Raw genomic sequence first — 26,457 nt, 5'->3', positions numbered from 1 at the left:
GGGATCAGCAGTATTTCAATCATTCATGAATCACGTACTAGGACCATTGCTGTACAAGAACTGCGCTGCGTTCTTGGACGATGTACTGGTGTACTCAGAGGATGAAGAGCAGCATGTGCGAGATGTACGAGAGGTACTGAGCAAACTGCAAGAAAACCAGCTGTGGGTGAAACTGGAGAAGTGTCAGTTTCACACCAGGGAGGTGGAATTCCTTGGGTACCGGTTGTCGGACAAGGGGCTGGCCATGGATCCTAGCAAGGTGCAAGCGGTGCTGGAATGGAGGCCACCGAAAACTAAGAAAGATGTGCAGAGGTTTTTGGGGTTCGGAAACTTCTATCGGAAGTTCATCAAGAACTTCGCCCATTTAACAGCCCCCATCACGGATTGTCTCAGCAGTAAGAAGAAATTTGTCTGGACGGAAGAAGCGCAGCGAGCTTTCGAAAGTTTAAAGAGGGCGTTTGCTTCGGAAGAACAACTCTTACACGTGGATCTGCAGCAGCCGATGAGGGTGGAAACCGACGCGTCTGACAGAGCGGTGGGCGCCGTGCTCCTGCAGCCAGGAGCGAATACGTCGGAATGGAGACCGTGTGCCTTCTTCTCGAGGAAATTGAACAAGTCTGAGAGGAATTATACAGTGTACGACAGAGAATTACTCGCCGTCCACGAAGCGTTCAAGAGATGGAGACACCTGTTGATTGGGGCGCAACACAAGGTTCAAGTGCGGACAGACCACAAAAATCTAGAATACTGGAGAACAGCCCGAGTATTGAACCAGAGACAAGTAAGATGGGCGCAAGAGTTCTCCAAGTTCAATTTTGAAATTCGCTACGTGCCAGGGGCTGAGAATGTCAGGGCGGACGCTCTCTCCAGAAAACCTGAGTACTTGGAGGGGGAAGGAGGGGCGGAAGAAAGACATATCATCTCAGAGGACCACTGGGTTTGTGGGGCGGCATTGGTGGGGCAAAGAGAACTGGTAGAGGGTATTGAAAACGATGAATATGCCCAAGAAAAACTTAGGGAACTCAGGGAGACAGGTGAGAACGCAGGGGGGTTTGAGGAAAAGAACGGAAAACTATATTACAAAGGGGCGCTCTACATACCAGGTGGGGAACTAAGAGGGCGGGTGCTTAAACAGTTGCATGACAGCCCCACGGCGGGGCACTTCGGGCAGCACAAGACCATGTGGTTGGTTACCAGGGAGTTTTGGTGGCCCAAGGTGCGGGAAGACGTGCGGGAGTATGTCAGGGGATGCGACAGGTGCCAAAGAGCAAAGGGAGAGAGGTTGGCGCCAGCAGGGTTATTAGAACCCTTACCCACCCCAGAAAGGCCATGGGAGATGGTATCCATAGACTTCATGACCGATCTACCGAGATCCAAAGGGAAAACCGCGGTCATGGTGGTGGTAGATCTACTAACTAAGATGTGCCACTTTATAGCTTGTTCACATGCAGTGACAGCGGAAGAAACCGCAAGGTTGTTTGTGGAGCACATTTTTAGGTTGCATGGCGCCCCCTTGAGGGTTTTGAGCGACAGAGGAAAACAATTTACTTCTAGGTTCTGGAGGAAACTAATGAGCATGTTGCATGTGGAGGTAAGTTTTTCCACCGCCAGGCACCCAGAAACAAATGGGCAAGCAGAAAGGGCAAACGGGGTTTTGCAACAATATCTGAGGTGTTATGTAAAGGACAGAGAAACTGATTGGGTAGACTGGTTACCTCTGGCAGAATTTGCCTACAACAACGCGGAGAACGTGCCCACAGGGATGAGTCCCTTTCTAGCCAATTATGGGTGTCATCCTCGGGCGTTTCCAGGAGAGGGCGGGGGAAGGTGGAGTGTACCTGCAGCGGAAAATTTTGTTGAAGAGATGGAAGCGATCCACCGTCAGCTCCAACTCAACTTAGAGAAAGCCAAAGAAGAATATAAGAAGCAAGCAGACAGAAATAGGAGGGAAGGCGAAACCATAAGGGTGGGTAACCGGGTGTGGCTATCCACCCAAGGACTGCCGTTCAAGGGAGGGTGTAAGAAATTGAGACCCAAACGGTTGGGACCCTTTGAGGTCATACAGCAGGTCAACCCAGTAGCATTCAAACTCCGATTGCCCAGTCACATGAAATTGCACCCAGTATTTCACAGGTCATTACTGTCGCCATACAGAGAGGGATGTGAGTGGGGGGAACATGAGAGGGAGGTCACCCGAACACCCGTCATAGAAGAGAGAGAACGCAACATGGATGTGGCAGGGATCATTGATTCCAGGTGGAAGGGGAATCAGGTGGAATACTTGGTAGAATGGGAGGGGGAGGAAGAGTCAGAAAACACATGGGTACCGGCAGAGGAAGTCAAAGACGAGATTTTAATAGAAACGTTTCATCGGCGTTTCCCAAGGAAACCACAACCAGTGGCAAGATTTAGGAGGGAACACTTCGGGACTACAGATGAGGAAGGGGAGTTTGAAGGGTTCCCAGAGTCGGGAGTGGAGGTGGAAACAGATTCCGACGAAGGAGAGGAAGAGGGGGAAAGAGACGGAAGGCCGTGGTTAGAAGTGTTTGAATCCTCGGAGGATGAGGGGAGTTCCTTCCAGGGATTTCCGTCCTCGCCGCCAGTAAGAGAAGAGGCGGGAGGGGGGGAAGGGGGCCCTGGGGGGGAGGTGGATGTCAGGGAACTGCCATCGGAAGGACAGGTGGTGAGAAGGCTTCAGGAGAATAGGAGAGACACTTCTTCAGCAGAAGAGGGAACCAGTAGGGGGAGTGCGGGAGCTCCAAAGGAAAGGGAGTCGGAGGGGAGGCTCTGGGATACTTCCAGTGAGAACAGTGAGGAGGTATCAGGACAGCCTTTAAGGACCCCCACCCCCCGCCGGAAACTGTCACGCAGGGAATCCAGGAGGCGCATGTCCGTGAAACAGCTTTTATGTTGGAAACGTTTCCGCAAACGCCCACTGTCAGATTCTACCAGCGACTGACGGAGCCATGCTGAAGGGCTCCGCTCAAGGCAGGGCTTCACTACACTGAGTGAGCTCTGAGGGATCCAGCTTCAACGCACAAGCAGCTCATTATCCCACCACATCATATAAGACTGCTTTTTTAAAAAAAATTGTTCTACGTTAAGGTGACTCAGGTTCTGTGCCAAGAAAACCTACATTTTGTGACTGGTATAAATTTTACAAGTTAATAAATTCGCATATATTTTCCATAGTTTATTTTGGTTCTCGTAGTCATGGGGGGAGGGGGGAGCAAAAAGCTATGCAGCCACTGCAGTCCCACCTCCTGGCCACTGCAAATACTACTTTGTTCCCTTACTGGTTTCTGCAATTTCTGTATACTTCCTCTGACTCTTAGAGGGCTAAACTTACTTTAAAATTGAAAGAAAGAAAGAAAGAAAGAAAGAAAGAAAGAAAGAGAAAGAGACCAAGTCTCTCAAGGTGATTACCGTATTTTTCGCTCCATAAGACGCACCAGACCACAAGACGCACCTAGTTTTTGGAGGAGGAAAACAAAAATATATATATTCTGAATATCAGAAGCCAGAACAGCAAGAGGAATCGCTGCACAGTGAAAGCAGCACTCCCTCTTGCTGTTCTGGCTTCTGGGATAGCTGCGCAGCCTGCATTCGCTCCATAAGACGCACACACATTTCCCCTTACTTTTTAGGAGGGAAAAAGTGAGTCTTATAGAACAAAAAATATGGTAATTGCACTGCCAGTCTGAATGTATGCCCTTGTGATGTATAGTCACGCACTAAACACAGCCCCCCCACCTACGTGGCATAGCATGCATTGGGCTGCCCTTAGACAATGTAAGTATTCTTAACGTTGAATTGCAAAGTAATGTTTGCTGCCACAAACTAACACAATTGCCATTTCACTGGGATAACTTCAGACTGTAAATTACTCAATGGCATTTCAGTGATGCGGTATTATTTTTGATCCTTGCTGAGTCATCCTTTTCATAGAAGGTATTAAAAAAAAAATACAGGGAAAAGGAAGCATGGGGAAAGTGGTCAAACTCGTGCAGACTAAGTTACTGCTAAGAGTTACCACACCTAAGCCCCAGAGAGCATTCCCGCAAGCCACAGTTTGTTCTGAAACATTACACATACAACACAAATGCCACAGGCTATTAATGGTACCGCAGGTAAGCATACTGAAGCAGTGCTAATCTAAAGGCTTTTGTTAGGCAACAGACTTATGCAAGAGAATGGAGAAGTGAAAATGGCAAGACAATTGCATGCAAGAAAGGTGTCATCCCTCATGAGAGATTCCGTTCAGCAATGAACTCTGAGACTAAAAGCACAAAGGTTCAAGAAAACACAGTTCATTAATTCCACAGTGTTAGATTCTCAGGCTGTGTACAATTATTATTCCTTTGCAGCCATCATCATCATATATAACGTGGAGAGCATATTTTCACTGCTTTCCTGCTCTGATTCCTAAACTGCAATTTCTTGCCTATGTCCCAAGTAGGAAAGGTAAATTTGGTTCAGTTTGCATTTCAGGGCAAACATACCCAATCTGCACTTCCTACAACAATGTGTGAACCAGAACACAGCCACCTTTCAAAATTCACAAATTCTGCATTGCAATTCTCCAGCCAAGTAATGTATACAAAAATACTAAGGGAAGATGTGCATAAAAATGCATATATACTAAATGTATATATGCAAACTAAAATGTATTATTTTAAGGGAAATTGCATAAATAAAATGCATACAGATTTATACATTAGAATAAATCTACAGTAAAAAGCTGATGAATTTTCATGAACACTTAAAAAAACAACCACAAGTTGATGTGGAAATGTGGAGAACTAAATTTAAGATTGGAAAAATGGGAAATGGAAAAAAACACCCCAGGCAAATCAAAGATTAGAGCAGGGATAGTCAACCTTTTTTATATCTACCGCCCACTAATGCATATTTCTTGATGGTAAAATTTCCTTACCGCCCACCAGTGCTCGATGGAAGGAGGATTCAGCTTGTGCCGTAGAACCCCCTACTGCCCACCTAGAATCCTGAAACGCCCACTAGTGGATGGTAGAGACCAGGTTGACAACCCCTGGGTTAGAGTGTGATGCTGATAACGGTAAGGTTGCAGGTTTGATCCCCATATGGGACAGCTGCATATTCCTGCACTGTAATTCTATGATTCTATGATTCTGTGACAGTAGTCAGTGTCAAGAATAAAAGGGACACTACAAAAAGAAAATGTTCTGAACATCAGGCCTTACACCCCCTCTTCCTATTTTGTAAAGTGGTTGGCTATGCATTTGTATTTCCACATCATCAATAAAGCAGCTCAAAACCTGTATCAGTCATTTTAAAATATGTATGTCTTCTGCATTAGGGCTGATTGCATTCAGGTTTTTCAGGGTCTTACTTGAAGCACTACAAAATCCTGCAAAACTAGAAACTGCAGCCTGACAGGAGAAGAAAATCCCCACAAATGTATGAACCACAGGCAATAGCAGGGATGAAATAACACCAGACTGGCAGAGACTTCAACACTGGCGATGGGACTGTGTCCTCTACTGCATCTGAGGACAGCATGCTAGCTTGAGGGGTGTAGGGCAGGCTGCATGGCACACACACAGTTCTGTTGTCTGTCACCTCACTGCTCCTTAGTATCTGCCGCCTGAGATCTGCCTAATGGAAGGGATGGTCCTCAAAGCCTGTAAAGCTATTGGGCAGGATTCACCTAACAAGTCCTATTAGTTGAAGCCCTGTGCAAAGATTTCTAACAAGGTTTTCCCTCCTCTATTCCCCTGCATGCCCCCAAAATTGGTTTGTGAGGTCAGGATAATCCCCAGACTAGTGTATAGCGGGGGGAGAGGGGAATAATTCTGTCAGGCAAGCTGAAACACTTGCACTGATGGAACAATTTCCTTAGCATGACATTGAATTCCTCCCATCGTTTGATCACAGTGCACTCACTACTATTTCACAAAAATTTCTTGTTGATGCTAATTTGGTCTGAAGGTGCTTCCTGCAGAAAGCAGCAGATTTCTTGAAAAATCATAACTGTTTAACAGTTTATACACTGTGTCTTTTCCCTATTCCACAGTGTGTGCACCGAGACCTGGCTGCAAGGAATGTGTTGATCTGCGAGGGGAAACTGGTGAAGATCTGTGACTTTGGTCTAGCTAGAGACATAATGCGGGATTCAAATTACATCTCCAAAGGCAATGTGAGTGATTTGATTACATGGACTCTGAGTGTCCCTTTGAACTTCCACAAGTCTTGTCTTGTGTAAAGGCCATATGACAGATGTCTCCAACTTCTGACAGAGACTTACAAAAATGGTTCCTGACCTCTTTACAGAGCATCTGCAGGCTATTTTCTGAGAAATGGATCTCCAAGCTCCAAGTTATATATGGCCCATAAATTATTTTCATGCTCCAAAGAAGAATTTCACCTTCTTTGTGATTCACTGTCTCCATCTCTCCATCTCATTCAGCTCCTCCAGCTTTTGTTTTAAAACCTCCTTCAGTCCCCCTGAGAACTTGCTTCTGCTTCCCTAGATGATCATGCTTCAGTTTCCTGAATACTGACTTAGTCATCGGCTATGAGTAAGTCCTTTAGTCCAGAGCTCCCATGGTTACTATGTCTGTTATAACTTAACCTCCAACTTTAACGCAATCTCTAGAACTTCACTGGACCTACTGAGCAGCCCCATCTCCCTCATTTGTCAGTACACGATGAACAGACAACAGTGCTGCCAACCACTTGTCTCTTACAGCTGCTGAGCCTCCTAAGTGTATGAAGCAAAAGCAACCAGAGCCTCCCACCTTTCTGCAATTTCCAATCATTCAAATATTTCAGGAAGTCCTGAACCCTCCTAGGACACTTCTTTCACACCAAAAATTCTGATATTGACTTCACAGGGAAAGAATAGCTGGTGCTGAGACCACAGAAGTCATCAGTTGTAAGGAAACTGGTCTTCATGATCTTATCTGCATTCACAAGGAAACCCAGCTAAACATGGTTCCTTCTGACCCCAGTAGTCTGCATACCCCTTATTTAACCCCATTTGGTTTTAAGGACGTAAGAAGAGGCTGCTGGATCAGGCCAATGGGCCATCCAGGCCAGCATCTCATTCTCACAGTGGCCAACCAGTGGGAAACCTGAGCACAAGAGCTCCCCAACTCCTGCTGTTTCCAATAAATGGTATTCAGAAACATTACTGTCTCTGACTGTGGCAGCAGAGCATTTCTTTGGTTCTGGAACACAGTATATTCCACCCCTCAAATCTGCACACCGGACATCCCCTTCCTGGTTCTAAATGCTAGGCTGTGGATGCACCCTCTCTAGCTTTGGGTTCTTCTGCTCCTTTCCTCTCACATATTTGCCTTCCATCTCCTCCTCTATACTACATTGACTGGCATGTCTCAGCTCTGGGCCTCTAACCTTCTCACAGCACAAGGCCCACATCCATTTTCTTGATTCTGCACCAAAGCCCTTCATGACCTGTGTTCAGCAATGGATTGCTTCACAATGGTTTATGCATTTCCTCTGTCCCCTTTTAATTCCATGAGTCATCTTACTAGATAAGGTAAAGGTACCCCTGCCCGTACGGGCCAGTCTTGACAGACTCTAGGGTTGTGCGCTCATCTCACTCTATAGGCCGGGAGCCAGCGCTGTCCGCAGACACTTCCGGGTCACGTGGCTAGCGTGACAAGCTGCATCTAGCAAGCCAGAGCTGCACACGGAATGCCGTTTACCTTCCCGCTGGTAAGCGGTCCCTATTTATGTACTTGCACCCGAGGGTGCTTTTGAACTGTTAGGTTGGCAGACGCTGGGACCGAACGACGGGAGCGCACCCCGCCACGGGGATTCGAACCGCCGACCTTCTGATCAGCAAGTCCTAGGCGCTGAGGTTTTACCCACAGCGCCACCCGCGTCCCGTCATCTTACTAGATACTAGGCAACAGAACTCCTTGCATCCTAACTGATCCATGCTAGCCTTCCAAATTTTGGTTTCCCAAATTTCTGGGAATCTGAGCAAGGAGGCTTCTCAGCACAGACGGCTGTGGTGGATGGGGCATGGAAAGAGTATTCTTCAAGAACTTTCTAGAAGCTCCAGTCTGCAGTCTGTGCTGGCACATTCCTATATGTGGGACTATCCCAAATATCCACTGAAACAACCATTGCATATGCTTTTTTCTCCTTTACATGGCAGCCACTGAGACATTTGGCCTCTGCTGTCATTGGATAGCATCTTGTTCTAATAAAAAAATACCCATATACACAAGGCTCAAAGCACTCTGCAGTTATCCTCAAGAGCCACATATCTGCTTCTTTTTGTCTTGAGCTGATTGTGCGAATGCACAGGCTGAGGTTTTCAGAGACTTAAATAATCTAACCACTGTGAGTCACCTTGCACATCTCAGAATCTCCCTTAGGCGACCCCTCTCTTAGATGAACAGGGAAATGAAACCATGGTCCTTCGCAATCCTTCCTGGAGATTATTTTTGATGCTGGTTGCACAAATAAGCCCACTAAGAGTTCAGGGAATTGTAATAGGAAAGCAGCACGCAAGCTGCTAGAGAGAAAACCAGAAGCAGGCTAGTTTCATATGTAACAAATAAGTATGGTCTGGAAACTGCGGAGACAAGTACAGGAAATGAGGGTAGCAAGAATTGTATGTCTGTCCCTTTTGCCAGAGCCTCTTATGTTCATCATGTTCATTCTTTTCTATCAAGCACACTGCCTAACCTGACTGTTCCTGCCAACACTGGGCGTGTTTCTAAGTATTTAGTTCTGACTACTGGAAACTCACTAACGCCCTTCACACATTATATTTGTGAAGAGGACTTGGCATGTTGAAGGGGATTCTATGTGCTAGCTACAGGCCCTGTCCTTGGTGTTTCACTGCTCTATGGTGTCATCTCCCCCCCCCCCGCCCCAATGCTTATGCATTGAACATGGATGTCTGAGCAGGGGAAGCCTACACACACAGATTTCTATGCAGGGAAGTCTATGTGCATAAAATTCTCCATGCATATATTTCCCCTGCAATATACCATAATCCTAAATAGAATACCTGGTGGCTTTTCCCATGCTACAGGCTAGGTTTCATTAAAAGTCACATGGAAGGCCCTCACTGTTAGCAAACAGATGAAAATTCATTGAAGATCACTGCATTTCTGCTGTGTCTTTTGGTTATAGACCTTCTTGCCATTGAAATGGATGGCACCTGAGAGCATCTTCAACAACCTCTACACTACCTTGAGTGATGTGTGGTCCTTTGGAATCCTCCTCTGGGAAATATTCACTCTGGGTAAGCAACTGGTCAGTGTCACCCAGACTCTGTTTGACCCATCCCACTTACTGGATTTCCTGTGTACGGAATGAAAACAATGTTTCTCACTCTCTTTAATCTACGTATGCTTCATGCCACACTATAAGTACCTTCACACAAGCCCAGAATCCTTCATCTTTCAAGCTAAGGACTAAACTATGCATGATGTCCACTTACCCTCTTTTAGGGATTCAGCGGCTTTGCAGGACGGCCAGCGCCTCCCCTCCTGCCTACAATGCAGGACTGGGTGTCGGGGTCTGATCCCTGCCAGAGCGTGAGATTCAGCTCTCCCTCCTGACTTGAAATCCTGCTCTGCATCAGCCTGCCGAATTGGCCAATGGCAGGCTGGCACAGAGGGCTGGTCTCTCTGGGGGTGGGCTTGAGGGGACAATCAGGCTTCCCTCAGGTCTGCTCCCAGGGGACTTAAAACAGCCCACGCCAGCCCATGACGCCCAGCTCAGTGGCGGTTTAGGCAGTGGGCAACCTTAGCCTAACTGTACCCTTGCCTTCCCCTCCAGAAATAGGGTATCCCGTTAAAGGGATCCGTGATGGAGTTGCTTCTGTCCATTTGCCCAGATGGGGGGCTTCGGCCTTAGCGCTCCTAGAGGCTGGTATTCCTGTGGGGATCCCCCTATTTGATGTAAGTCATAGGAATCCCTGCTGCCGGGTGGACCCTGATGTCATTTCCAGAAATATATGCTTACCCAATGCTTTTGCCAAACCACTTCATCTGTAGTCAATAAAGTTGTAGCCTGATTCAGGCCCATTCAACTGTGTGTTCTCCTTTATTGGTAGCTCACCTGAGCGGGGGGGGGGGCGGAACGGGGGGGGAGTGCGCAGCCTGGGTCTGCAAGTTAATCACATCTTTTGTTAGTTCATTCACTGACCACGTTCCTGTGTGTGGGCTAGACTGGGACCCTGGCATGGGTTTAGTAGGGCTATAACCCTTGATCCATCCAACTTGCATTGAGGAAAAACTCAGAGTGGAGTGAATTTGAGTTCTTTCCCCCAATGCAAATTGCAGGCACAGACCCCTTGATCTGAAATGAGACCACAGTAGGGGCAAAGGGATAAGTGGGGGTGGGGCAGGGGCAGCATTCTGATACAGGCTGGGATCCCTGTACTGGCAATTTGTGCATGAAGAAGTTTGACCTGAAAGTCCATGTGATAAATTTCATGTGTACTGTCAGTGCGGTCCTCAGAGGGGCCACCAAACATTAGCCTTTTGCCATTACCATTGCTGTACTGGTAGTGAGAAAGAGACTAGAATGAGGTGGTGCTGGCATTGGCATGCAGTATACAGAAGTTTCCCCACTAACTGGTTTTGCTTTACCTCCTTTCTTATCCCTAGGTGGGACTCCATATCCTGAACTGCCCATGAATGAGCAATTCTACAATGCTATCAAACGCGGCTATCGTATGTCCAAGCCTACACATGCTTCTGATGAGATGTAAGTGTTAACAGCATATGTTTGCCTATCTTGTACAGAAAAAGTCCCTTCCTTTCTCTCAGTATAAAAAAGGTAAAGGGATCCCTGACCATTAGGTCCAGTCGTGGACAACTCTGGGGTTGCGGCGCTCATCTCGCTTTACTGGCCAGTCATGACTAAGCCGCTTCTGGTGAACCAGAGCAGTGCACGGAAACGCTGTTTACCTTCCCACTGGAGCGGTACCTATTTATCTACTTGCACTGCGTGCTTTCAAACTGCTAGGTTGGCAGGTGGTGGGACCAAGCAACCGGAGCTCACCCTGTTGTGGGGATTCAAGCTGCCAACCTTCTGATCGGCAAGCCATTATAGCACTTCCCAAATTATTATTATTTGCTTTTTGTGTCTCTCCAGCTATGAAATCATGCAGAAATGCTGGGATGAGAAATTTGAGGTCCGACCTTCTTTCTCTCAACTGGTGGTACTCGTGGGGAACCTGCTGGCAGACAGCTATAAGAAGGTAGAGTTGGGTTGGCCTGAGAGGATAAAAATGATAGGAGGGGAGCACAGAAAACAGCCTCATTTCTAAAATCGTCCATGACTGTTGACATCAGCCTGCAACAGACTGTGCAAAAGATTGGGAGTAAATCTGATTACAGAGGGAAAGTGGTGGGGAAAGTGGGCTGTCTAACATTTTAATATTTTCTAGTATGATTCTGGTTTCTTCATTGCCATTTTCAGTTCCAGATCTGGAGCTAGCCTTTTTCACAGACTTGTGCTCTTAAGAAACTGTAGATTCATCAGGGCTGTCCTTATATTTAGAATCAATAAAAATTCAGCAGTGCCTTTATCTTATGTAATAACCTTGTCCTTGTGTGAAAATGCCATATGCAGAAACATTACATGTGGTATTCATGTACTCACAAGCACTTTCTGTCCTATCTGCCTTATATGAGAGCAGAAGTACCAACAAGTCAATGAAGAATTCTTGAAAAGCGACCACCCTGCTATTGTCCGCACAAGGCCCTGGAACTCAGGTCTCAACAATTCCAGGTCCACTGCCATCAATTCCAGTGCCACCTCAGGCACTGTCCTTTATACAGCTGTTGAACAGAATGAACTGGACAATGATTACATCATTCCTTTGCCGGACCTTAAACCAGAGGGAGCCAATGAAAACCCGCAGGAGGCCTCCAGCAGTCGGGCAAGGTTAGAATCTTAATCTTTCTTCCACTGTGACATTATTCACTCCCAGACCTCCATTATCTCTGTTCTACCAACTGGTTATCTGGCAGGTGAAGTAGATTAAACTGTTTTTATACTCAGTAGCCAGTATGGAAGCTGAGTGGATTAGTCTTGGCTCTGTGTGCCTTGAAATGGTGGTTCTGAAAGGTTTTTCTCACCTATTGCTCTTCCTTTTGAAGTATCCTGAAATATCAGGGCGCCTGGAACACCCTGAAGTGGTGGTTGCCGAAGAGCCAAATGAAGTACAAATGGAGAAAATAATCATAGGTAGAATGACTGCAGATTTTGAAACCCATATTTTGAAGGACCTTTCAGTATAGTCACTGAATGGCCCCCATATATTTACTCCATTTTGGAGATGAGGAACATGGTTGTCCAAAGCTTCTTATGGAATTTTCTTTAAGAAGAAGAACAACTGGTTTCAGAAATCAGAATGGCAGCCCACATGGCACCCAGCTATGGCTTTCATAATGTATTTACTCCTGATTAAAGCTGAAACTTGATTCTTTCTCTTTCTCTTCTTTGCTCATTCCACCATTAGCTCTTCACTGAATGAAGCACACACATCGTCTACTATATCCTGCGACAGCCCTCTAGGCCCACAGGAAGAAGAAGAAGAAAAACAACAAGAAGAAAAAGCACCAGAACTAAAGCCAGACTGCTAGGATTGTTAGAGAGGTGTGTGTGAGAGAGAGCATGTGTGTGTGTGTGTGTGTGTGTGTGTGTGCGCGCATGGTGGTGCCAGGCAGTTCTGGCCACAAATTGGTGCTTCCCTCTCCTTCAGCCCTACTGCAATATGCCATTCTCTTCAGCCCACAGCAGAACCCAGAAACTGTAACATTGAAGAGACTTTCTGCAGCCAGCATTGAGTAGAAGTTTATATGGCTCCTCACGCTTCATAACTGAGACTATTTTCATTCCATTGCCTAATGCAGAATTCATTTTCCATTCATACTTGTCTCTGCTAACCAAGACCATCATGATGAGAAATGTCACTCTTTGCCTGACAGCTTCACTACCTTATTGCTGGAGCGGAATGAACCTTCGTATAAGACTAATCTCTCCACCATAAGGCATGTTCCCCTTGTATCAAGCCAGAGAAAAAACCCCAGTGGTTCTCTTGAGGAGTGCCTTTACTCTAATTGTTTTACTTTCTATTTTTGCAAGCTTATTTTTGAAGCCAGCAACTCTTCAATGAATTCTCTAATCAATGGATTATTAAATTACACCTTTTAAAACTTATCATGAAAGTGTGGATGGGGTATGAATGTACGTATGTATGGACAGTTTTTTTGTTTTTACTTTGCTAGCGAAGGAGACACCAAGAAGTGATCTGCCCACAGTTTTATCCAATTTACAGACATTGCATGGATTCTCTGTTCATGGCAGTATTATGATGATGACCAACAGAAGAGCAATATCAGGCATTTCACTCGGGTTGTGCTCTTCATTGCCTGGGTTCTCCACTGCTTTTGCTGAGTAGTTCCAGGATCACGAGAATGATGGTACAGATACAGGTACCATGGATTACAGGTACTAATAGATCTCAAGGATCAGAGATTGTCTAGACTAGACCTAAAGCCACAACTTTATCACCCAAGGACATACTGAGCAAATGGAGACCATCAACTAATGACTCAGCTGTGGCAACAGCAGGACAGTCCACGGCTACATTTCTCTGCATTCTGTCTTTTTATCATACTTCTCATTTTGAAAGAAACAGGTGGGTCTTTCTGAGGTCAGTAGGAGAATGCTAGTGTACCTTGAGAGGAAAGACAAACTGCACTATATTTGTTTTACTTTGGAGGTCGATTGATAGCAGTTGTCATTGGTCTGTCCCATTCTGCCTCTAAGGGGAGAGGACTGTTGGCAGGTTCTTTCAGGAAAAATGCAGGTTGTGCATATGGCAGCCTTTGCCAACCTGATGCCCTCCAAATGTTTTGGACTACAACTCTGTTGCACCCGAAGGGGCAATGGTTCTTTTTGGATTCAGAACACAATGGAGTGAAGGCTGAAGATTTTATTAAACATCTCAAAGAAAACCACAAAGCATTGCCATTTTCATACATCCATGATGCTGTTGGAGAGCCCCTCAACAGACAATGGGCATGACCCCTGCAGCTGGAGCTTGACCAGTATACAGCACTTTCCAGGTAGCCTAGTATAGAGGTTCTGACTAACAAACATGCTCTTGGGGGTATATATATACACAGCTAGAATTTGGGTGATACATCTGTTTTCCACCAGAGCAAAAGACTAATTAATACATGGCAGGAAGTCAACATAGATCACTTCCAGAGCTAGCTAATGCTCCCTATAGCAGGTGTCAGGATGATATCCCTGTGAAAGCTTATCTAGAAGGTCATGTTTCCCACACAGTGCTTTCTCAGCATGATGAACTGTGAGGAACTACTAGTTTGTGGAATAAACATAAGTAACCACCTAAAGGCCCAGACCCACAGGATTTTTAAACGTTATTTGGGCATGAGAGGGGCAATTGCTGGGCACCACCCAAATCTCCTTGAGATAATAATTGCCTTCTGCAGTGTGGCAGTAGAAACTCCCATCGGCCGCAGTTAACATATGCTGGCTGGAGCTGATGGAAGTTAGTCCCAAACAAGTGGAGGGCACCAGGTTGCCAAAGCCTACCATATGGCATAGCCTGCATCTCATATCAGACTTATTTAGAGAACCTTTATGTTTCTTGTTTTAAGCACAAAGCATTGGGAGATGATGAGGATGGGCAGAGGAGATTCTACTCCAAAGATGAGCAGTAGATGGTATGTGAGGTTCTCAATATATTCTATTTAAGAGAATCATGAAAAATTCCTGCCAGTGTGCCTCAGAGCTAATCTACATTTTAGACAGAATGAGCTAGCAGAGTTCTTTCCCATGCTACTTCAAATTACAGGTGGGGGCTGGCACACTTTGAATATTCTCCCTTGTAAAAAAGAAAATCCACTATGTATAGCACAGCACACTATGTATAGCCTTCTCTTTGGAGTGCTGGCCTATTACATGCAAAGAGCTTCAAAAATATGGTTTCTCACTGTGGTCATGAACTGTCAAATTTGGTTCTCATTCGTCATAATCTGTAGATCAACTCCAAACTTGCCTCAGCCAGAAATGCCCCAGTTGGAAAACTGCTTTTTCTCAAAGCCTTCCTTAACAGAAGCAATTCCTGGCAGAATTGACTCTAATGTCTCCTCCAATTCACTAAATATGCATTCTGGTTGGTGTTAACAAAATATTGTTTATTTTGTTTTGTACCATATCTTTCACTGCCTTCCATAGATATAGATGGGGGAGGGGGTGGTGAGTCAAGTTAGGGATTTTTTAGAAAGAAAGAAAGAAAGAGCTTTTCAGTACATTTACTATAATGGTGACTTTTTTAAAAAGGCATTAGTACCTACCACTACCCCACTCCCAATGTTGTATTTGCTAATTTTCTGTCCATTTTCTTGTTATACATTTAGATTTAAGTTCTAGTAATAGAAGCAGGAGGTGTTTTCAAAAGAATGTGCCACTTAAAAGGATTAGTGTTATGGCAGCGAGAAAGTATATTCCATAAATCATGGGCAGTGCCAGGTTTATCTCTTTCCAACTGAAAGACACATCCTTTTCAATCAGTCTTTGGATTACACTCGTAATTCAAAGTAGTTACCTACTGGATGATATTGCTGCCTGTAGAAATGACCTATTGGTATTCTACTTTAGGACACTAATATGATGGAAATATCTCTGGGTGGGGATGAGCAAGACCACTACGGCGTAGCTTCTTTTTAAGTGCTATGTAGTATAGTAACTACACCATGTTCATATATTACCATAGCATGGACAATGTTTTATCCCAGCTGGCTTAAACAGTATTAGCCCAATGGGCTTAGTACTTTTCCATGGTCAGAGACCTGTAGCCCAGTGGCAACAGCACACGATGCTTTCCATGCAGACATTCTCCCTGGCATTGGCCAAGACATTTACTGAGATCCCGGAGAGCTATTGCCAGTCAATTTAGTCTGCCATGGTGTCAGGCACCTTCCTGTGCTCTGTGATGGGATTTTGGTGTGACCTGAAATACAAGCCAGCATTTTAAAGAGCACAGTAACCATATATAATTATATAGCTCAATGGGCTATAGTTGTAACTGGGCAGATATGTTCTGCTACACCTAAGGTTCCTTGACAAGGATGAACAAACTGATTTGCCTTCTGATCCACTAAGCTGAATAATTTTTCCATTTCGCATCTTGGTAAGGCGGTGGTTTAACAGTGTTGCTGCAAGCGAAAATGACTCCAGCCGAGGCCAGTGGAGCAGCCAAATGAAGTCACTGGGCATTTCCATTCCACTGTTTCAGACTGCTGGGTACTATGTTTTTCCCCCAAACACTGCAATTCATTTGTACCTGCTGGGCCCCAGTCGCCAGGTGGCACCAGCTGCAATGGGTTCTAGGTAATAAAACTTTCACACTAATATAAGACATCTGAGCTTTGTGCATTAGACCCCTGACATTGGCAAAACTAGAGTGAGGGGCAAAGAGGAGGTACTTAACCAAAGAACTCTTCTGTTTCCACAACTTTTATGGCCATGGTTTGGCCTATGAGTCTCCCTCCTCCAGGGGTCCATTGCTGTTTTGTATTTTTGCATTACTGTCATTTGGGTTTGCTTGGCTTTATTTTATATTTTTAGAATATTGGCTAACCAAATCCCTGACTGAAACGTGCTAAATTTTAGAAATGCCTCAAATCCATTTTTGCAATCTTGGTCTCATTTCTAGTCTAGCATATTAGTATAGTCTCTGTAATATTTAAATCTACAGCTGTTTCACTGTTATCTGTTCAAATATAAGCACCTTTCTCCAGCCACCCACTACTGCTATGTAGCCAGAATGTACCAGAGGAATATTGTCACACTACAAAATTATGTTTTTTATATATATTTTCTGCGCTTTGAAATGCTTATGGGATTGATATGTATACAGTTTTTTTTGTCTCTGCCTTTCCATTTCTGTTTGACTGTGTTGTTTTTATTAAGTGAGGGATGTAGAGAATGGCAGAGTTTTACTTTCTGTTGCTGTTGTGTGATCCATATTATGGTGGACTTTAGTTGCCTTTAGTATGGTGGACAATGAATTGCCTTGTCTACTTTTCCAAGGGCCAACATGTCCTTCGTAGATCGAAAGACAGGATATAGAAGTGCAATTAAACAATGTTATTGAAGTTGGCCAATATTGGCATTTAAGCTCCCTTCTTCATAGTCTCACCAGCTTTCTGAAATAAGCAGGCCATTCAAAAACAGTTCGGAAACCAGTAAACACTAAATTGAGGACTGGAGAATCAAACCAGTTCTGTTTGATTTGTAAAGCATTGCACATGTTCCAAGCAAAAGGGAATCCTTTCACAGATTACTTTCTTTACAGACACTCATAATGCAAATCTTATTGACAATTATTATAGGCAGTTATTATAGGGACGCAGGTGGCAATGTGGGTTAAATCACAGCCTAGGGCTTGCCGATCAGAAGGTCGGCAGTTTGAATCCCCGCGACGGGGTGAGCTCCCGTTGCTCGGTCCCTGCTCCTGCCAACCTAGCAGTTCGAAAGCACGTTAAAGTGCAAGTAGATAAATAGGTACCGCTCTGGCGGGAATGTAAACGGCATTTCTGTGCGCTGCTCTGGTTCGCCAGAAGCGGCTTAGTCATGCTGGCCACATGACCCGGAAGCTGTATGCTGGCTCCCTTGGCCAATAAAGCAAGATGAGCACCGCAACCCCAGAGTCGGCCACGGCTGGACCCTTTACCTTTACTTTATATGGTCAGTGTTAAAATAATCTGAACACCTCTAAAAGGGTCAGTTCCATGTTATGTTTCTTCTATTAATTTAAAGAATCTGAGACAAAAAAGCCAAGATTGCCACTGATTCTGTTGAATCAGATAGAAGAACTTTGCCATTTGTGTGTATCAAACTTGGATTTAATAATCTTTTGACATCTACAAAAACGTCCACTTTATTCTTATTTTGTTACATGTATCTTAAAGTACCGAATAGGGAGAAAATAACATTAGAAATGAATCACAACGTATCTCTTCCTCTTCATCCATCAAATTTCCTCTTTGTGGAGGAAGTTGTTCCACTTTCCAGGCACCTTTTTGGCATTCCCATTCCTTGTCTCTGGGCAGGGCCATAGAGACTCTTTCGTATAACAACTGACAGCAGTCTCTGAATGGGAAGCAAAATCCATTTCTTGTCTTTTTAATCCTTTGTACACCATCATGGGAGTGAAAGACAGAAAGGTGTCTTGAACTAAGGTACCAAAGATTTAATGTTATCCTAGGTTTACAAATGTATGTTAAGACTCTTATTAAGCCACATTTATACCAGTGAGATATTATTTTTTATGCTGTAAACTTGTCATATGTGTTTTCTAAAAAGATTTTTAAAATTAAAAGAGCTTCTTTTTAAAAACCCTGGGGCTTCTCTGTGATCTTACTACAGCCTACATTTCTTAGAAAACATGGGGGGTTGAGGAGGTTTCTCCTGAATTTCTTAGCAAATGAATTAGCAGCATTGAGAGGAAGAATGTTAATATGCTTAGGTGCCACAAGACTCTTTGTTGAACATGGTTAATATAACTCCAGGGTTTAGAGAGAGCTTATCTGCAGTACCAAGGAGAGAGTGTACGTGACAGAGAGAGAAAGAAAGAAAGAGTTATATAGCAAAAATGATATGCCATTAGAGATGGAGTCTGTGAGCAGATGAAGACTCAGTGGGCTGTATGAAAAAAAGGTAAGTGGAAAGAAGAGCTTACAGGTGCTGTCTAGGTGTGTAAGAAGGCATACAAGCAGGTCTGCCAACAGCATAGACCTGGTCTGTTGTTTGTATGCACATCTGAGAGGTGTGAGCCAAGACTTTGAGGGCTCCTCCAATATCTGGAATCCTACCAATTAATTTACCAGGACCTATCTTGCCTGTAGCAGTGCATTCAATGAAAATGCTTCACCTGAGAGGACATACAAGCCTTGCTCTAGCATAAATCAACACTGGAGGCTAGCCTAAAAATGTTTCTTCCATCCAACGTCTCTGAACTTTGAGAGCTCTTCTCCACTTCCATGGGGGAAACTAAATGCAAAATGTGTGTTCGTCATCAGGGATGATTATCATATACATTCATTTGTTTGCAGCTTCCCAGAGCATGTGAACAGCATACAGATTCTGCAAAATACACTTATGTAAGCTATTTCCTATATGGAAGTGTCATCTGTGCAGAGAATGTTCATGTTTAAATTGCCCGTAAGCTGCACATTCTTCTCCAGCTGAGGAAATGTGAGAGGTGTAATACCAAGCTTATATTTTACATCAAAGGTTAAGGCTCATGTTGCTGCCCTAGGGTGGTCAGGCAAGGGGAGGACCTTGCTAGGTATGGATCCAGCCAGTCCTTGAATGGAGCATGAGAATTCCATGTATGCCACTTTGAGTTCCATGAAGAAATAAAAGGGGTGGTGTTATAAATTGCATTAAATAAATAATCGCCCCACCTGTCCTGGGGGAAGGAGGGGCTGTTGCTTTTTGCATGTATTCGTTTAAATTCTACGCAGTCAACTAAGTGTGTGGCTCACCTAAAAATGCAACCCAGACACAAGGCAATAACCAAAAGTAACCCAGAACAAGGAGATTGATATTTAACAGGGGACACAAGGGACTCAGCCACATTGGCAAAGAAAAAGTGCTTTATATGCATTGTACTGTATATGCATTATAACACTGTGACACCAGATGGCACTGTGGAGTTCCGTTTTTGCCAACCCGATTTCTCATACAAAGTTTACATCATGTTTAACTGAAACGCTTCTTTGAATTGTCTAGATCCAGCCAAGGACAGCTGCAGAAAGCATTGCTTGGTCTGCGGGCATCTCATGCCTGGTCTAAATGATTATTTGTTGCCCACAATTCCCCCCCCCCCCATTTGCAAGACCATCTGTACTCATGTCCTGGTTGGAGTGCTCTCACATTTCCTGTGCCATGTTTCAGCTACTGCAGATTATCCGATGCAACAGCTGGTTCAGCATTTCGTCAAACACTTAAATTCCTTCTTCCTCTCTCTTGTATTACTAATTTAGTAAAATTATTCCATCTTGTAAAACAGCTGTTTTAATGCATCTTCATGGATGTCTGCTAGCAACCTGGGTGCAGGTGACTAATGAGATGGTTTTCTGAAAAGAGGAGGTAAAATGAGCATCCTTGGCACATCTAGTTAGCTGAAACTCTCAAAATGCATTGCCTTTAAAAGCAATTTGATGCTGTGGCTACAGCATGCTGTGTTTTTGTCTTCCTTCCTGCTTGTGTCAGCTAGTAAACTGCATTAGCCGATAGAAGATTATTCATGTGCATGTGTAAAATGAGCCCACTTTAAGACCCTGAAATGTACCATAAAGGTGCAGCTTCGGTCCCAAAGCTAGAAGACATCCCAGTCAAAGCTTCCTGTGGCTGATTTCCCTGGATAGAGATGAACTAATCTGAGGAGAACAGCTTGATGGCTTTTTCATTGGAGAAGGCATGATTCATAGGGGGAGGATGAGATGTTGTCATGACTGGCTGCTCTGTCCACTGACAGTCATTAATAGTTGAGTCAACAAAGAAGGAAAAATAATCACCCTTACCCCGTCAAAAAATATTGCATATATACAAGCCAGAGGACAAGATGGTTAGACAGCATTCTCGAAGCTACAAACATGAGTCTGACCAAACTGCGGGAGGCAGTGGAAGACAGGAGTGCCTGGCGTGCTCTGGTCCATGGGGTCACGAAGAGTCGGACACAACTAAACGACTAAACAACAACTTGTTTGTGAGGAAGTACGCTTGCCTTTGCTTTTCATACTCAGGACCCACAGGCATCTTGGTTGGCCTCTAGTGAGAAGAGGAGGCTGGACTAGCTGAGCCTTTGGCCTGATCCAGCAGGATTCTTCTTACGTTCTGAATGGAAGTGAGTTCTGAAATGTTCCATCACCTATTATGAGGTGCCTCTTCAGTTTCATCATTTGGCTTGCAGTTGCCTTTTGCTTCTATTTCCATGCAATTAAAAGCAAAGTTTTGAGTGGAATTCCTTCAGGTTGCCTGGTACTCATCAGGCTCCCCTTGGGAAAGATTTGTTTGCCCGACCTTAAAGCATATATTTAGTTTCAGAACACCATGAGTGCACCAGAATTCAAGTGCAGCAGATTCACTTAACCCCCAAGGCACACTCTTACATCATGCCCTCCAATATTTCTCCGATGAAAATAGGGCCATCCCATTCCATAATGATAATTTTACTGTCCACACATCTTACTGGGTTAACCCAGCCACTCTGGGGAGCTTCCAACATATATAAAAACATAGGTAAAGGTAAAGGTACCCCTGCCCGTACGGGCCAGTCTTGACAGACTCTGGGGTTGTGCGCCCATCTCACTTAAGAGGCCAGGGGCCAGCGCTGTCCGGAGACACTTCCGGGTCACGTGGCCAGCGTGACATCGCTGCTCTGGTGAGCCAGAGCCGCACACGGAAACGCCGTTTACCTTCCCGCTGGTAAGCGGTCCCTATTTATCTACTTGCACCCGGAGGTGCTTTCGAACTGCTAGGTTGGCAGGCGCTGGGACCGAGCAGCGGGAGCGCACCCCGCCGCAGGGATTCGAACCGCCGACCTTTCGATCGGCAAGCCCTAGGCGCTGAGGCTTTAACCCACAGCGCCACCTGCGTCCCATATAAAAACATAATAGATCATTAAACATTTTTTTTTAAAACTTCCCTATACAGGATTGCCTTCAAACGGCTCGGGGGTCAGATAACGCCATCCCCTTCAATATTTCTCCTATGAAAATAGGGACATCCTAAGGAAAATTGATGCTTTTGAATTATGGTGCTGGAGGAGTTTCTTGAGAGTCCCATGGACTGCAAGAAGATCAAACCTATCCATTCTTAAGGAAATCAGCCCTGAGTGCTCACTGGAAGGACAGATCCTGAAGCTGAGGCTCCAATACTTTGGCCACCTCATGAGAAGAGAAGACTCCCTGGAAAAGACCCTGATGTTAGGAAAGATGAAGGGCACAAGGAGAAGGGGACGACAGAGGGCGAGATGGTTGGATGGTTGGACGACAGAGGGCGAGATGGTTGCTCTGTCCACTGACAGTCATTAATAGTTGAGTCAACAAAGAAGGAAAAATAATCACCCTTACCCCGTCAAAAAATATTGCATATATACAAGCCAGAGGACAAGATGGTTAGACAGCGTTCTCGAAGCTACGAACATGAGTTTGACCAAGCTGCGGGAGGCAGTGGAAGACAGGAGTGCCTGGCGTGCTCTGGTTCATGGGGTCATGAAGAGTCGGACACGACTAAACGACTAAACGACAACAAGGAAAAGTAGGACATTCCAGGATCAAATCAGAAACCAGGATGGCTTCTCTGAATCAGGGACATCCCTGGAAAATAGGGACACTTTGAGGGTCTGTGACATTGTCTCCCAAGACAGACAGATGAAAACAGTTAAATGTATGGTGGTTCTGTGATCACATTCTAGGTAATTATTTCCAGTTATTGTGGTGCTCGATGCTGACACAGTCCTCATAAACTAAATGTAACCCCAGACCCTTTAACGAAAGTAACATATGAACTGATAATGTCAGTTTTAAGACCTAACAATTGTCTGGCATTCATCTGTGGATAGAAACGATTGACAGACCACTGAGAGATAGTTTCCCCTCTGGTAAAGCAATTTAATATTTGTTCCTTCAAAGCAAGTCAGTTCCTTTTGAGTTGGCATTTGTTCCTGGAAAAATGGGTAAATAAGGAAATAAACGTCTTTTAAAAAAAACAACCTTCCGTTAAAAATATGCGTTGGTCAAGATTTTTGAGCAGTGGCATTACCAGCCAGGATGGTATCCTTAACTCTATGCTCAAAGAATCTAGTAGTAAAACTAGATTCTAGTTTTACTACAATATCTATTAGTTTCTAGATCTAGTAGTACTAGATCTAGTTTTACTAGATTCTAGTTTTACTACTAGATCTAGTAGTAAAACATAGAATCTAGTAGTAAAGATTTGTGTTACTGTTCTCACAAATCACTCATTGTTTCCTGCAGTTCTGGTGCACAAATCATAGAGTTGGAAGGGACCCAGGAGTCATCTAGTCTGACCCCCTGCAATGCTGTCATCTCAGCTAAAGCTTCCATGACAGATGGCCATCCAACCTCTGCTTACAAACCTGCAAGGAAGGAGAGTCCACCACCTCCTGTGGGAGTCTGTTCCACTGCTGAATAGCTCTTACTGTCAGAAAGCTTTTCCTGATGTTTAGTTGGAATCTCCCTTTTTGTAACTTGAATCCATTGCCTTGAGTCCTACCCTCCAGAGCAGGAGAAAACAAGCCTGCTCCCTCCTCCATGTGACAGCCCTTAAGATATTTGAAGATGGCTATCATATCTCCTCTCAGTCTCCTCTTTTCCAGGCTAAACATACCCAGCTCCTTCAAGCGCTCCTCATAAGGCTTAGTTTCCAGATCCTTGATCATCTTGGTTGCCCTCCTCTGCACATGTTCCAAATTGTCAACATCCTTCTTAAATTGTGGTGCCCGGAATTGGACAGTGAGCAAATGGGTAAATGTGGACAGGATTGCAGCATAAATAGGACCGGCTGTAATTTTAAGGGGCTCTAGTACAAATGTCCTCTGGTGGACTCTGATGAGCATACCTGACTGTGGTGGCAATGCTCACATACTGAACTGGGCAGCCTTTTAATTTCTCACTATGCCCCACAGTGAGACTAGGTCAGCAGCATTTTGGGAAATTAAAAGGGCAGTGAGCTCCAGCTGTGTGGTACTTCTTGTGAGACCCCATATTTTAAAGACTGTCTAGGCTGTAAGTCCTGGAAGACCTGCTCTTTGCCTTACAGGCCTTTTCCCACCTGGCCTGGGAGGGAGGGGCCTTGATTGATTCCAGCTGCAAAAGCTGAGGCTGCTGAAGAGGCCAGGGGCCATCTTGGCTGTCTCTTAGTGAAGACCCAGGTCATGGAGCCAGAGCTTCCACAGCCACCGCCCACCATTGGCAGCAACAGCAGCAGATAGTGAAGGGAAATAAGGCTTCAATAGGTTCAATGCTTAATATTTTATTCTCTTACTGATTATGCTGTTTTAAATGTGTATTTATATATGACTTCTTTTAGTGATGTTTTCTTCTGAAATGTTTAAGATAATTGTTTTTGTTAACTTTGCTGCATTCGATGTGCATTCAGTAGTTGAAATCTTTAAGATAATAGGAAACAAAAATATGTAGCTTTGAATGTATACTTTGCATTTGACTTTCTTCAGTAATGTTTTATTCTGGATTGTTTTATTTGAGGTTTTGATATAGGTTGTATAGTGTTTTGAGTCCCCTCTCCCTAAAAAAATATAAAGCTGTATAGAAAGGAAAATAAAATAATAATAATAATAATAATAATAATAATAATAATAATAATAAAGTGTAGGGGTTAGGGCAGGTATCAGCAGTGCCCCCTGGGAGGGCATAGTTACCCTAGCAGATGCCCAATGATATGAGGTGGCTGACTCCAACGATGAACTGAAAGGAAAGGAGCCTTTCATCTCAACAAATGCCCCTGCTGATCTCTGGAACAGTACACTAGTTGGTCAGATGCAGCTGACAAAGGATTCCTCATTGCTTGTTTTGGAATCGGGACAGAGTTGTGTGTCCAAAAGCCAGCCTGCTCTTGATTTTTCACAACACTGACAACAATTCCCTCATGGGTGACTCATTGGTTTCATCAACATCAGGCAGAAAAGCATGGATTCCTCCGGGCTAGCTTAGGGGTGATAGGGGCCATTGCATTTTGGTCCTAGCTATCATTCTGAAGTGTTCCTGCTGGAAATGAAAGGAGCGTTTCTGCAAATATTCAAAATTTGCCAGCATTTCAGATTTTGGCTTTCCAGTTTGCATCTGAAATGTAAATGTTGACTTTGAAATGCAAGTGCTTTATTATGTGTTTATCACATTTATGGCCTGCCCTTTCCCCAAGGAGCTCAGGGACTTCATGCCCTGTTTGTCTTTACGCAGAAAGCATCTTACTGGCCACCGTATAACACCAGTCTGCTAGCTGAAGATAATTTGGTCTGGTCTAGCAAGGCTCTTCTTACTGCCTTAGGGCAGTATCCAATTATATCCTTACAACAACCCAATGAGGTGAGTTAGGCTGACAGGTGCAGTGACTGGCTCAATGGTCACCTAGTGAGCTTCAGGGCTGACTGGAGATTTAAATGCAGCTTTCCCCCCTTGCCCAAATCCATTGCTCTAACTACTTCACAATACTGTAATCATTTAATGGGGTTTCATTGACTAAATTCCATCAATTCAAATACTGCTAAATGCAAATAAGCCACACCTGTCAAATATAGGGAGCTAATAAATAACACTGTATGCCAAATGCCCTAAATTACAATTTTAGGTCTACGAGTGCTTCTCTGGCTGAATGCAACAATGGGGTGTGGCACATCATTTGGGAGTCAGAATCAATCAAAACAATACCAAACAAAAGTACAACCAAGAGATACTCAACCATTGAGGTACACTGATCCAGGCTTCCATACACATATTCCTAGCAGGATGAGGACCCTTATGCACAAATTCAGTGACTCTTTCCAGTCCAGTGTTATTGAACCTATCTGTGGTTTGAGAGGGGGGAAACAGAGGGCTGGGTTTAGTCTTCGTCCCAAACCTCCTAATCCAGTGTTTCCCAACCTTGTGCCTCCAGCTGTTTTTGGACTACAATTCCCATCATCCCTTGCCACTGGTCTTGCTAGTCAGGGATGATGGGAGTTGTAGTTCAAAAACAGTTGGAGGCACAAGGTTGGGAAACACTGTACCTAATCAGCATAGTGGCACAATTACTGGATGTTTCAGGGTGGTGGTGGGGCTCTCTATACACACAGTCGAAGCTTTTGTGCATATGCATAGACAGATCAGGTCCCATATTTATCGTTGTAAACAAAACCCTTAAGATTACTTGCTGTAAAGGAAAGATGCTTCCTCCCACTTACTTCCCATTTTGCTAATGCTGACCAAACTGAAAATTCACCAAGGAAGGTAAAGGGGGTCCTTGGCCTGTGCTTCCATTCCCATGTCAGCCTTTTCTTTAACCGCAAGCTGTGCAGAGCTTCACCTAACTAGTTCATTAGTGAACCCAGAGCAAACAATATATAATAAGAACATAAGGCAACTCCTGCAGGATGGGACCCAAAGGCCTCTCCGACATACTGCACCTCCTGTTCCTTTAATGACCATGTGCTCTGCCATTCCTATAGTGTTTGTGTCAAGAAATAACTACAGTGGTACCTCAGGTTAAGTACTTAATTCGTTCTGGAGGTCCGTACTTAACCTGAAGCACCACTTTAGCTAATGGGGCCTCCTCCTGCTGCTGCACCGCCGGAGCACAATTTCCGTTCTCATCCTGAAGCAAAGTTCTTAACCTGAGGTACTATTT

The 26,457-nt window shown here is 44.5% G+C and overlaps 1 protein-coding gene across 2 annotated transcripts in view; it reads left to right on the top strand.

The window, feature by feature from the left end:
- PDGFRB (platelet derived growth factor receptor beta) overlaps positions 1–18,423 on the top strand; it is an 87,408-nt gene extending 68,985 nt beyond the window's left edge. For both annotated transcript variants that reach the window (XM_079968206.1, XM_079968205.1), the window contains exons 18-23: positions 6,056–6,178; positions 9,160–9,271; positions 10,644–10,743; positions 11,134–11,239; positions 11,681–11,928; positions 12,506–18,423. In XM_079968206.1, the coding sequence (XP_079824332.1) occupies positions 6,056–6,178; positions 9,160–9,271; positions 10,644–10,743; positions 11,134–11,239; positions 11,681–11,928; positions 12,506–12,629 (813 nt within the window). In that variant the 3' untranslated portion in view covers positions 12,630–18,423. The remainder of the gene's footprint in view (positions 1–6,055; positions 6,179–9,159; positions 9,272–10,643; positions 10,744–11,133; positions 11,240–11,680; positions 11,929–12,505) is intronic.
- The last annotated feature ends 8,034 nt before the right edge of the window (positions 18,424–26,457 follow it).

The sequence above is a fragment of the Podarcis cretensis genome (assembly GCF_951804945.1).
Source record: "Podarcis cretensis genome assembly, chromosome: 2".
Classification (NCBI taxonomy): domain Eukaryota; kingdom Metazoa; phylum Chordata; class Lepidosauria; order Squamata; family Lacertidae; genus Podarcis; species Podarcis cretensis.
Note: the sequence above shows the minus strand (reverse complement) of the source record. Positions and strands in the feature narration are given on the sequence as shown.